The following is a 13899-nucleotide window of genomic DNA, read 5'->3' as shown; positions in this document are numbered from 1 at the left end:
GTGGTCAGTGCTTCGATGCTGGGGATGTTGGCCTGAGCGAAAACACCAACGTTGGTGCACCTATCCTCCCAGTGTATTTGCAGGATCTTGCGGAGGCAGCGCTTTGAGATGTCTGCTGTATATGGTCCATGCATCTGAGCCATATAGAGAGCAGGATCTCAGATCTGCCACCAAGCCTACTGCCTACAGGGTAGTAGTGATACCCACCCTCCTATATGGCTCATATATGTATCAGAGGATCTTTAAGTGATGTCATTATAAAATGGGTATCTGTTTTTGGGGGGAATAGAGGAAACCGGTTTTTCAAAGTCCTGATAATTCTCGCCAAGGAACATGGTGTGAAATGAATAGACTATAAAAATAGAAAGAAAAAAACTGAAAATGCACAGCAGGTCATTCAGCATCAGTAAAGAGAACCATCGAATCGTACAGCACAGAAGGAGGCCCTTCGGCCCATCATGCCTATGCTAGTTCTTTGAAAGAGCTCTCCAGTTAGCCTCACTCACCCGCTCTTTTCCCATTGCCCTGCATAGAAAGACTGGCATCGTCCCTATCCCCTTCGAATCCATCATTATCACTGCTGCTCTCCTCAAAAAGCAACCCTTCACTCTGCTGTCCTAGCCAACCAGCACCCCATCTCCATCAACATCCTGGGGGGGTCACCGTTGACCAGAAACTTAACTGGACCAGCCACAAATACTGTGGCAACAAGAGCAGGTCAGAGGCTGGGTATTCTGAGTGACTCACCTCTTGACTCCCCATGGCCTTAGCACCATCTACAAGGCACAAGTCAGGAGTGTGATGGAATACTCTCCACTTGCCTGGTTAAGTGCAGTTCCAACAACACTCAAGCAGCTCGACACTATCCAGGACAAAGCTGCCTGCTTGATTGGCACCCCATCCACCACCATAAACATTCACTCCCTCCACCACTGACACACCGTGGCTGCAGTGTGTACCATCTACAAGATGCACTGCAGCAACTTGTCAAGGCTTCTTCGAAAGCAAATCCGCGACCTCTACCATCTAGTTACACACCATCCTGACATGGAAATATATCACCGTTCCTTCATCGTCGCTGGGTCAAGATCCTGGAACTCCCTCCCTAACAGCATTGTGGGAGCACCTTCACCACACGGACTGCAGCGGTTCAAGAAGGCGGCTCATCACCACCTTCTCAAGGGCAATTAGGGATGGGCAATAAATGCTGGCCTTGCCAGCGACGCCCACATCCCAGGAACGAATACAAAGAAAATTAGGGTTGCCAGTTCTGGTTGGACGTATTCCTGGAGGTTCCATCACATGACCTCCTGCCTCCAACTGCCCCGCCTCCACACTCCTCATTGTGTACCACCTTACTCCACCAATCGGAAGGTGAAGAGGCTCCTCATTACCCGATTGGATGATTCTTCACTGTCAGTCAAGCAGCCATTTATCCCATGTCCGATATTTTTATAACAAATAAACAAAAATGTTGAAAGAAAATGTTTAAAAATTCCTAATTAATTTTCTCCTGGGTTGCTTGTGGCAGTGTCCTGGAGATTAAATGTTAATTCCTCGAGACTCCATGCCCATATCTCATGTAACCCCCTATTTGTACCCAGTCTGCTTTCCAACCTTGCTCACAGCACTGGAGTCACAAATAACATCCTCTGTGACCGTGACTGTGGTGCATTATCTCTCCTTGTACATCTCGACCCTCCCTCCACAGCATTCCACGGGGTTGACCATGCAATCCTCCAAAGCTTGTCCTCCCTCGTCCAGCTCCATGGAATGTGCCCTCGTGCAGTTCCATTATGGCTTACTTGCATCTCCAACAATGCCTTCTCTTCCCTCCCTTGCACAGTCACCTCCAGAGTTCTTGGCCTCATCTACCTGCTACTCCCTAGCAACATCATCCTACACAGGATCAGCTTCCACACGTAAAAGAAAGACATACATTTCTATAGCGCCTTTCACAATCACCGGACATCTCAAAGCACTTTACAGCCAATGAAGTACTTTTGGAGTGTAGTCACTGTTGTAATGTAGGAAACGCAGCAGCCAATTTGCACACAACAAACTCCCATAAACAGCAATGTGATAATGACCAGATAAACTGTTTTTTGTTATGTTAATTGAGGGATAAATATTGGCTAGGACACCAGGGATAACTCCTGCTCTTCTTCAAAATATGCCATGGGATCTACGTCCCACAGCAGATGGGGCCTCGGTTTAACATCTCATCCGAAAGACGGTACCTCCGACAGTGCAGCTCTCCCTCAGCACTGCACTGGAGGGTCAGCCTAGATTTATCTGCTCAAGTCTCTGGAGTGGCAATTGAACCCACAACCTTCTGACTCAGAGGTGAGTGTGCTACCCACTGAGACACAGCTGACACATATGCCATTAACACTCAGCTCTACCTCTCTAGCGCCGGTCCTGACCCCTCGAATATCTCTGCGCTGTCAGACTACTTGACTGACATCAAATCTTGCTGTTTGTGTGATATATATACCAGGTATGCTTTGTGCACCTCAGCATGTTTTAGGGTCCTCAGAGGTTTGCAGAGCAGGACTTCTCTTGCAATCCTTTAGTAGATTATAAATTCTCACTGTTTCTCTATTTGCATCTATAATAATCATTGACCTTGATGATTGATAGGCTTTTCACTTTTGTAGCTCTTTGCATCACACAGGCTTGCTGGTGCGATATGTTGAGGTGACTGAGTACACTGCCCTCTGTTGTTAAAGTTTGCTATGCATTACTCCTCAACAGTGCTTGTGCATCTCATTACAAACCACCTCCCCTTGTCTCTGACTTGGAGTTCCTGTGTGCTGTGTTTCCTAGTCCCTGCTGTACTTCGATGAGTCTTCCTGTCCCCTTACTCCCTTGTCCTTTGAATCATCTTCCTCCTCACTCCCAACAGAGAGGCTGAAATAATCTCTTTACTGGTATAGTAATCTCTTCTCTCAACTGGCTCGGCTCTGAACTCTGGAATTCCCCCCTTAAGCCTCTCCGCCTCTCTACTTCTCTCTCCTCTTTGAAGATGCTCCTTAAAACTTAACTCTTTGACCAAGCTTTTAGTCACCTGAATATCTCCTTATGTGGCTTGGTCTACAAACTATCTTAAACCCTCCTCCCCTGCCTGCCTCCTCCACCCTCACCTCCAACAACAAGCGTGAGGAGCTTTCCTCAGCCTTCCAAGCCAAACTATCCCGAAGTTTCACCTTTGCTCTTGCTCTGAACTCGCATCTTTTTCTGGTTTCCCTCCTATCTTCCCTCATGCTCTCCCCCAGCCCAACTTGTCCAAGAGGCCCACCTTCTGCTGCCTCGTCCCTACTCCTGTGAACTGCTGACCACCCAACTGATGTTGTTAATGGATACCCTCTCCTCAGGTACTGTTCCCCGTCCCCTTCAAATCTCCCATAGTCATCCCCCTCCTCCAAAACCCCACCCTCCACCCCTCTGTCATTGCAAACTAGCGCCCCATCCCCACCCTCCCTTTCCTCTCCAAAGCCCTTGAACATGTCGTTGCCTCACAAATCTGGTCCTATCTTTCCGGAAACTTCATGTTTGAACCCCTCCACTTAGTTTTCCACCCCCGCCACAGCACTGAAGCGGCCCTTATCAAAGTCACTAATGACAACCTATGTGACTGTGACAAAAGGTAATCTATCCCTCCTCGTCCTTCTCGACCTGTCTGCAGCCTTTGACACAGTTGACCACTCCATCCTCCTCCAACGCCTCTCCACCATCGTCCAGCTGGGTGGGACTGCACTCACCTGATTCCACTCTTATCTATCTAATCGTAGCCAGAGAATTACCTGCAAGGGCTTCTCTTCCCGCCCCCACATCGTTACCTCTGGTGACCCCCAAAGATCTATCCTTGGCCCCCTCCTATTTCTCATCTATATGCTGCCCCTCGGCGACATCATCCGAAAATACAATGTCAGGTTCCAAATGTACACTAACGACACTCAGCTCCACCTCACCATCACCTCTCTCGGCCGCTACACGTTCACTGATTTATCAGTGCTTGTCCGACAGCCTGCACTGGATGAGCTGAAATTTCCTCCAACTAAATAATTGGGAAGACCATTGGGGCCGGAATTGGGGCGGATAATTTGAATTAACTGAAGATTTAGCGCCCGTAGAGATGGGGCGGAGAATGGAGTGATATTCGGCAATTTGTTTTTCTAGGAAGCCTCCGGGCGCTCTCTGGTGCTGTTGGAGTCCGGAGCGAGGTGGAACAGAGTCAGGAGCAGGGCGGAAAGCGGGCGGTGTCATTTAGCGCCGCGCTGAGCACGTCAGCATGTACGTGCTGCATCGTGCTGATGTGTCGCAATGCGCCTCCCCTTCACTTAAAGGTGAGGAACACTGCGAGGTCTTGTGAGGTCTCTGTTGCGCCCACTGTCCATCAGGGGTGGGTTCGGCCGGGCCAGCTACCTGGCACCCAAGAGGGTGTGCCAGGCTGCCTGTTGGCGGCCCGGCTGAACTAGTGGCCTCCATTGTCGGGCCAACTCAGGAGTTGGCTGACAATTTAAAAAATGGCCGCGGTAGTGCGCCCTCCCCTTTAAAGGTGGCCACAGCGCCCAGCTTCATTCTCCGTGCTCCGCGGGCGTGCCAACCGTTGCCCCTGGGCGGAAAGGCCTTAACATCCCGTTAATGCCTCTCTTTAAAAAAAGGGCCAATTTCGGCCCCATTGTCTTCAGTCAACACCACAAAATCTGTTCCCTAGTCACCAACTCCACCCCTCTCCCTAGCATCTGTCTGAGGCTGAACCAGACTGTTCACAGCCTTGGTGTTATATTTGACTCGAAGATGAGCTGTCCACTATATATCCGTTTAATCACCAAGACTGCCTACTTCCACCTCCGTAACATCGCCTGTCTCCGCCCCTGCCTTAGCTCACCTCCTGCTGAAGCCCTCATCCATGCCTTTGTTACCTCTAGACCTGGCTATTCCAATGGTCTCCTGGCCAGTCTCCCATGTTCCACGCTCAGTGAACTTGAGCTCATCCAATACTCTGCAAACTCGCACCCACACCCCTGTGCTCGCTCACCTACATTGGCTCCCGGCCTGGTAACACCTCTATTTTAACATTCTCATCCCTGTGTTCAAAGCCCTCCATTACCTTGCCCCTCCCTATCCCTGTAATCTCTTCCAGCACTATAACCACCCCCCCCCCCACCCTGAGATATCTGCGCTCCACTAATTTTCTCCTCTTGCCCCTCCCCGATTTTAATCGATCCACCATTGGCGGCCATGCCTTCTGTCTCCTAGGCACTAAGCTCTGGAAATCCCTCCCTAAACCTCTCACTTTTCTATTTCTCTTCTCCTTTAAGACCATAAAACCTATCTATTTGACCGAGCTTTATTTCACCTAATGTCTCCTTTTGTGGCTCAGTGTCAATGGTGGATGGTGTTTGATAACACTGCTGTGACGAGACTTGGAACGTTTTACTACGTTAAAGGTGCTATATAGATACAAGTTCTGTGCCTTCAGTTGTCGAGGCCCCTAAGCCCTGGAATTCCCTCCCTAAACCGTTCCACCTCTCTACCTCTCTTTCCTTGTTAAAGACGCTCCTTAAAACCTACCTAGCTCTTTAGTACTTCGATTAACTTTATGGCAGAAATTAGGTGTCAATGAGTTAACCTTTAGTTAGCAACTCCTAGAAAAGGATGCAGTGTTTAGTTTGACTGGAAGCGAAGGGTATGCTTCATTCACTGGACGTAACATCCCGATGAAAGATTAATCGAAAGTGCAGCACGTGACTTTCTAACAGCTGAGTTCTCTTGTGTCTGCAGGTTGACAATGCCAAAGTCTTACACTATGTCGGCGCTGGAGTGGGATTTCCCAGCAGTATGCTGTTCATCTGTTTCCAGTCCGTGCTCACCTACAGGATAGCAAAGAACTCACTGGACTACCGGATAGGCCACTGTCGGGCCCTGCTCACCATTGCGGCCTTCATCAGCCTTGTACTGAGTATCCTTTCTGCGAGCACTTCTTCTAAACAGTGCTCGGAGGTGGCAGTATAACTTCCGCCAGTCATTGACACATTGCTCGAATCCAATCTCAGACTGGAGCCTGTAGTACAACAGGACCCTAAGGTTACTGTGCTTAACACCATACCCACTCTCAACCTCTCTCTTCAGCAGCACCAGCTCACTCTATTCCAGAGCTATTCTGCTCCTCAGTTCCATGTCATTCTTCGTCTCATCCAGCGCTTCAACAAAAAATATTTGTTCTTCCTGTAATGTATTTGCTTGGGTTCTTTGCTTAAGAATTCATAGCAACACATTGCTATTAAGAACTAGTTGCTTTATTAACAAAAGGTTTAATAATCACACTACACATTACCAGTTCATCCACAATCACCTGCCTCATCGTGGATGACCTAGACCCAACTGGCTGGGGTTTTATTGAGTCTTGTGAACATCACCTGACTGGCTAAGCCACTCACAATGCAACAGCTCTACAACTATTTTAGTTGTAAACATTAATCAAGTGCCCCCTGATTAAAAGGGGGGGCACAAAAACCGACAAAATAAACCAATTGAACTTTGGAGGGAAAATTAAATCAAATTAAAATTTGGTTGCCGGGGGTGATGATGCACTCCAGTCCCTCGGGTGCCAACCTCTCGCGGAAGGCCGCGAGCGTACCAGTGGACACCACATGCTCCATCTCCAGGGAGACAACAGCTCTACAACTATTTTGTTGCATCCGTAAATCTGTAAATCAATAAATCATTACTCAAGTGCCCCCTAATTAAAAGGGGGGCACTAAAACCGACAATTAAACATAGAAACATAGAAAATAGGTGCAGGAGTAGGCCATTTGGCCCTTCGAGCCTGCACCGCCATTCAATGAGTTCATGGCTGAACATGCAACTTCAGTACCCCATTCCTGCTTTCTCGCCATAACAAATTAGACTTTAAACTTTAAATGGTCAAATTAAAATTTGGTTGCCAGGAGTGATGATGCACTCGAGTCCCTCGGGTGCCCACCTCTCGCGGAAGGCCGCGAGCGTACCAGTGGGCGTGCTCCATCTCAAGGACACAACAGCTCTACAACTCTTTTAGTTGGAATCAACAACAGCTCGACAAACCTGTGAGCATACTCACAGGTGCATACATTACACTTATTTTCGGGTACCAAGGGCCGCAAAAAAAATTCAACAACTCTTAGATACCAATACACCTCCGGATTCTTCTTCCCCTTCACTTCCTTCCGACCCCATCCCCCCTTCCAATCTCAACCTTTGTCGTGTTTTCACCAATCCCTTCCACAGAGCTCAGAGAAGGTTCACTAGGTTGATTCTGGGGTTGACGGGGTTGACTTATAAGGAAAGGTTGAGTAGGTTGGGCCTCTACTCATTGGAATTCAGAAGTGATCTTATCGAAACGTATAAGATTATGAGGGGGCTTGACAAGGTGGATGCGGAGAGGATGTTTCCACTGATGGGGGAGACTAGAACTAGAGGGCATGATCTTAGAATAAGGGGCCGCCCATTTAAAACTGAGATGAGGAGAAATTTCTTCTCTGAGAGGGTTGTAAATCTGTGGAATTCACTGCCTCAGAGAGCTGTGGAAGCTGGGACATTGAATAAATTTAAGGCAGAAATAAACAATTTCTTAAACGATAAGGGGATAAGGGATTATGGAGAGCAGGCGGGGAAGTGGAACTGAGTCCATGATCAGATCAGCCATGATCTTATTGAATGGCGGAGCAGGCTCGAGGGGCCGTATGGCCTACTCCTGCTCCTATTTCTTATGTTCTTATGCTGCCTGACCCACTGAGTGTTTCCAGCATTTTCTGCTTTATAAAACCTTTTATTACTGATGAATTAATCTTCAGATGTAGCCTTGGCCTACTGAAGCTCATCCCTTTTGTAACCTAACTCAAAACAGTTCGAATATCAGCTTCAAATTGTCTTTTCTATTTGAATTTATGTCCTCTGGTTTGACACATTGAGGTGTATAAAATATGAGGGTCTTGGATAGAGTGAATAGGAAGGACCTATTTCCCTTAGCGGAAGGGTCACGAACCAGGGGGCATAGATTTAAAGTAATTGGTCGGAGGTTTAGAGGGATTTGAGGGGAAATTTATCCACCCAGAGTGTGGTGGAGGTCTGATGGGTAATTACAGCCCTAAAACAATATGAAGCTAAAACCACCAAAGGTGTCATCAAAGTTCTTAACAGCACAAACAGATTTAAGTATCCTTCTCTCGCCCACTCTCCATAAATAGTTAATTTGTGAAGTTTTGTATCAATGTATAATTAGAGATCATAATTAACTCCTAGTAGGAAAATGGCCATTCAGCCTCGGGTCTGCTCCACCAATCAATTAGATCATGGCTGATCTGTACCTCAACTCCATTTTATCTGCCTTTGCACCATATCGCTTGGTACCCTTACCCAGCAAACATCAGTCTCAGAATATTTCAGTTGCTCCCCCCAGCATCCACAGTCTTTTGAGGGAGAGAGCTCCAGATTTCCATTATCCTTTGTATGAAAAAGTGCTTCCTGAATTTACTCTTAAAAGAATTCCGGATTCCCCATCAGGGGAAATGTTTCTCTGTATCTGCCCTGTTAAATTCCCTTTTATCATTTTAAAGACCTTAGATTAACCTTCCAAACTCAAGGGGTTACAAGCCATGTTATGTAACCTATCCTCGTAATTTAACCCTTTAAGGCCTGGTATCATTCTGATGCACCCCCTCCAAGGCCAATATGTTGTTCCTGATGTGCGATGCCCAAAACTGCACGCAATACTATAGACAGGGTTGTTCTAAAGCTCTGTCCTCACTGAGATAAAATCCAAAATTCTACTAGCTTCTTTGATTTATTTTTGTGTCTCAGCACTAGCTTTTAGTGATTTGTGTACATGGACACCTAAATTCCTGTACTCCTCCACAGTTCCTAGTCTCTCACCATTAAAAATATTCAGATCAAAGTGAATGACCTCATACTTCCTAATATTGAACTCCCATCTGCCATAGGTTTCCCACTCGCTTATTCCATGTCCTTCTGTAACTTCCTGATCCCATCGACGCCGTGCCTCTAAACCTCGTATTATCTACAAATTTGGACAAGTAACTATAATCCTTCATCCAAGTCAATATATACGGTGAAAAGCTATTCACATTACACATTAAAATGCTTGCCTATAGTGCACACTTCCTGCAAGTGTCACTTACTTCCTGTCACACATTCCCTGTCACACTTTGAAACATTCCTGTTTCTATAATAAAGCATATCTTCTGACTCACCATGAGCAATGCCACGGAAGATATGCTAGTACTGACACATACATTCAAATTCACTTTGTACTGGAGCCAGAATGCCTGCAGCTTCGATGAATAAAGTCAATATTCTCGTCTACAGCATGTCAAGAAATATTACACTTTTGTAGCCGCAAACAGACACACATATGTGTTAGCAGCAAAATAATACACTGTGCATTACATTGCATATTGTTTCTGTCCCCTGGCCACTATGCGCATCGCCGTGGAAAGTCGACTAGTTTGTAGGACAAAAATGTTAATCTTTAAATGGTTATGCTGTGTATTCATACAAGCACCATTCTGGGTTCTGACAGTGGAATTCATATTGGTCTTACTGGAAAAGTTCTGTTTCAAGGCTTCAGCTCCAAATCGTATGATGGGTGCTGTCATTGGGTGAGGAGCAACAGTTCTGGTTTGCAGAATTCAATCTAGATCAACATCTAGAATGTAATCTAGATCAACATCTAGAATGTAATCTGGATCAACATCTAGAATGTAATCTGGATCATGGGAACGGTAGCATAGTGGTTATGTACCTGGACTAAGGAACTGGAGACTAAAGTTCAAATCCCAGTTGGGGAATTTAAATACAGTTAATTAAATAAATCTGGAATTAAAAAGCTAGTATCAGTAATTGTGACGATCAAACTACTGGATCGTTGTAAAAACCCATCTGGTTCACTAATGTCCTGCAGGGAAGGAAATCTGCCGGCCTTACCCGGTCTGGCCTATATGTGACTCTAGACCCACAGCAGTATGGATGATTCTGAAATGGCCAATTGTACCAAACTGTTTAAAGAGGTATCAGCACACAGACTGCAGCGTTAAACAAGGCAGCTCACCACCACCTTCTCAAGGGCAATTAGGGACGGGCAATAAATGCTGGCCTTGCCAGCGATGCCCACATCCCGTGAACAATTATTTAAAAAAATATCTAGAATACGGTCTGGAACAATATCTGGAATATGATCTGAAATGTCAAGCAGAGCAAATCTGGAATAACACCTCATATGTTCTGAAATTATACCCAGAATGTAATCTAGAAAATTGTCATGAAGGCAACCCAATCTAATCTGTCATATAGATTCCTTAACCACCTTGCTAGGCGGGGTCTTCTTCATTCAGGAGGGCTCTAAGCTCCAACACGCGGCAGCGATCTGCGAGTGGGTTTTCACCATCATCATCCTCTTTTTCTATGGGACCTTCGCTGTGGAGTTTGGCTCAATTACTCAAAACACCTTGCGTGAACTGCTGGCAAAGAAAGACGAGAAGACCCACTGTAAATCAGACAACAACAGAGACCGCATCAACCGCAACCAAGAGGCTATCTCCATGATCTAGGCTTCAAGATCTCCACAGGCAGGTTCAACTATTACGACACATCCATAACTCTGCCTTAAAACGTCCATAAAATTCCAAGTGGCCGGGGTATTTATGGAGCATTACTGCCTGATGCACTGTGGAGAATAAATCACTAGATACCTCAGATTCTTGAAGCAATCAAGGCTACTGTTACACAGAAGCTATCTTGAGAGGACCAAGCTTTTCCTTTTCCAATGGTATTTTTGGAACATTTATACGGAATTTAATTTTTTTTATAAAACTTTGATTTTTGTAACAGAAGAATGAATTATATATTTTATGGCAGCAAATTACTTGACCATTTAGAGTATTGACAAAGGATTTTGATGTCTTTGAGATACTTGTAACACTGACCCTTGTAAATGGGACAGTTAAACAACCAAACTGAAGTTATAATGCTAACTTTTTAAAATGCAATTTCCATTTATTTCACACATCAATGACTCAGTGACTGATTCTGTTTGTTTCAGTGTCGTCCTCCGCTTTCAGAGAGGGAAGATGCCGTTTCTAAGACATTACCAATCCCACCTACCAGGAGTTGTCCAAGAGCAGGGCAGGTGGCCTAGAGATGAAGCCTCCGGCCTTGGCTCTGTGCTCTCCCGCCACCTCTTCCCTGCATCTACCTCTTTCCCCCATTCTCCTGCCTCCATGCAGAACTATCTAGTCTAGGCTTTGCCTCCTTCCTCCCTTCTCCTTCCCATTGAGGATGTGTCTGGCCATGATTCTCTCATAATTCAGAAGCACCTGGCATTGACTCAGCACCCACCTCCATTGATAAATATCCTTACTGTCCATATCGCCCCATCCTATCTCTGTAACCCTTTCCAGCCCTACAACCCTCCCCATCTCTGTAACCTCCTCCAGCCCTACAACCCTCCCTATCTCTGTAACCTCCGCCAGCCCTACAACCTTCACTATCTCTGTAACTTCCTCCAGCCCTACAACCCTCCCTATCTCTGTAACCCCTTCCAGCCCGGCATCCCTCGCTATCTCTGTAACCTCCGCCAGCCCTACAACCTTCACTATCTCTGTAACCTCCTCCAGCCCTACAACCCTCCCTATCTCTGTAACCCCTTCCAGCCCTACAACCTTCATTATCTCTGTAACCTCCTCCAGCCCTACATCCCTCCCTATCTCTGTAACCTCCTACAGCTCTACAACCCTCCCTATCTCTGTAACCTCCTCCAGCTCTACAACGCTCTCTATCTCTGTAACCTCCTACAGCTCTACAACCCTCCCTATCTCTGTAACCTCCTCCAGCCCTACAACCCTCCCTATCTCTGTAACCTCCTCCAGCCCTACAACCCTCCCTAGCTCTAACGTCCTCCAGCCCTACAACCCTCCCTATCTCTGTAATCTCCTACAGCTCTACAACCCTCCCTATCTCTGTAACCCCTTCCAGCCCTATGCCCCTCCCTATCTCTGTAACCTCCACCAGCCCTACAACCCTCCCTATCTCTGTAACTTCCACCAGCCCTACAACCCTCCCTATCTCTGTAACATCCTCCAGCCCTACAACCCTCCCTATCTCTGTAACCTCCTTCAGCCCTACATCCCTCCCTATCTCTGTAACCTCCTACAGCTCTACAACCCTCCCTATCTCTGTAACCTCCACCAGCCCTACAACCTTCACTATCTCTGTAACCTCCTCCAGCCCTACAACCCTCCCTATCTCTGTAACCCTTTCCAGTCCTATGCCCCTCCCTATCTCTGTAACCTCCTCCAGTCCTACAACCCTCCCTATCTCTGTAACCTCCTCCAGCCCTACACCCCTCCCTATCTCTGTAACCTCCTCCAGTCCTACAACCCTCCCTATCTCTGTAACCTCCTCCAGCCCTACAACCCTCCCTATCTCTGTAACCTCCTCCAGCCCTGCAACCCTCCCTATCTCTGTAACTTCCTCCAGCCCTACAATCCTCCCTACTCTGTAACCTCCTCCAGTCCTACAACCCTCCGACATTTCAATTCTGGTCTCTTGCACATTCCCGATTTCATTCGGCCCATCATTGGCGACCGTGCTTTCAGCCGTCTAGGCCCTTAGGTCCGGAATTTCATCATTAAACCTCTTCACCTTCTTACCTCTCTCTCCACCTTAAAGTCACTGCTTAAAACCTACCTCTCTGACCAAGCTTTTGGTTACCTGTCCTAATATCTCTTTATGAGGCACAGTGTCAAATTTTGTCTGATAACGCTTTGGACATTTTATTATGTTAAAGGTGCTATATAAATGCAAGTTGTTATTGTATCAGCTGCTGAAGAAATCAGGGACTCTGTGCAGCAAGAGCTATGTCCTATCTTTCCATGGTGCTATCTGATAGCACCAGGCTGCCCATGAGGCTGCACTCTCTATCATGTGTGACAGACCAGTCACTTTACATCGTTGGATTTGTTTAAAGCGCTTGAAAAAAGGCAACCGTGTTATCAGCAAAGTTGTTTGTCAATCAGTTGCCCGATTGAGTAGTAAATACAGACTGCAGCTCCAGCCAGCCTGTCATCATTAAAAACCCGAGATCGAAATATATACCAAGTGACATTTTACAAATGAAAGTGCTACATTTTACTTGCACTTCAGGGGCCGTGGTATCGAAGCCACTTTAACTTTGCAGAGAAGGTACTCTTCTTTCATATGGTAGTAGCAAAGCAAATTAAATGTCAGTATCCAAGTTTGATATCCAGGCCAAAGCTTCCGATATAACAGCATGGATATCTTGTAGGCTGCCTGTGAATTCCCTCCGAGGGCAGTGCTCGATGATGTGTCCCAGGGTCTGATTAGGAGCTCCACAGTCACATAATGGGGAGGCTTTAATCTTCCACCTATGGAGAAGGTGGCAGCATCGACTGTGATCGGTTCTGAGCCGGTTGATGGTTGTCCACTGTTTGTGAGGAAGGTTTGATCCATCAGGTTGTACTGTGGGGTCCTCGATAAGGAATCCATTCCGTATGCCACAGTTCTTCCACACATTTCGCCATTGGTCATCGAGGCTGAGGGGAGATCGCTGAAGGGCTTTGGCGACCATCCAAAATGGCCTCTAGATCTGAGACGGGTTGGTGGTAGGTTGTTCAAGATGGCCTGGATCAGTATGTCTTTGCTGGTGTAGTGGTTGTATTCTCTGGAGACTGCATCGCGGCGTGGGTATGGTGGTGCAATGTGAACAATGTGATTCCATATATCCAACCCATTGGTGACCATGCCAAGTAGAGGAAATTTAAAATCCTCATCATGCGTTGCAAATCCCTCCATAGCCTTGTACCCTCAGCTGTTCTG

The 13899-nt window shown here is 46.7% G+C and overlaps 1 protein-coding gene across 3 annotated transcripts in view; it reads left to right on the top strand.

Annotated features, from left to right (window-relative positions):
• LOC139234725 (transmembrane protein 150A) overlaps window positions 1–11070 on the top strand; it is a 170574-nt gene extending 159504 nt beyond the window's left edge. For all 3 annotated transcript variants that reach the window (XM_070865408.1, XM_070865406.1, XM_070865407.1), the window contains 2 exons: window positions 5791–5968; window positions 10378–11070. In XM_070865408.1, coding sequence (XP_070721509.1) covers window positions 5791–5968; window positions 10378–10613 — 414 coding nt within the window. In that variant the 3' untranslated portion in view covers window positions 10614–11070. The remainder of the gene's footprint in view (window positions 1–5790; window positions 5969–10377) is intronic.
• The last annotated feature ends 2829 nt before the right edge of the window (window positions 11071–13899 follow it).

The sequence above is a fragment of the Pristiophorus japonicus genome, chromosome 22, assembly GCF_044704955.1.
Source record: "Pristiophorus japonicus isolate sPriJap1 chromosome 22, sPriJap1.hap1, whole genome shotgun sequence".
Lineage (NCBI taxonomy): Eukaryota > Metazoa > Chordata > Chondrichthyes > Pristiophoridae > Pristiophorus > Pristiophorus japonicus.
The sequence above is the reverse complement of the archived record's forward strand: the minus strand, read 5'-3'. Positions and strand labels throughout refer to the sequence as shown.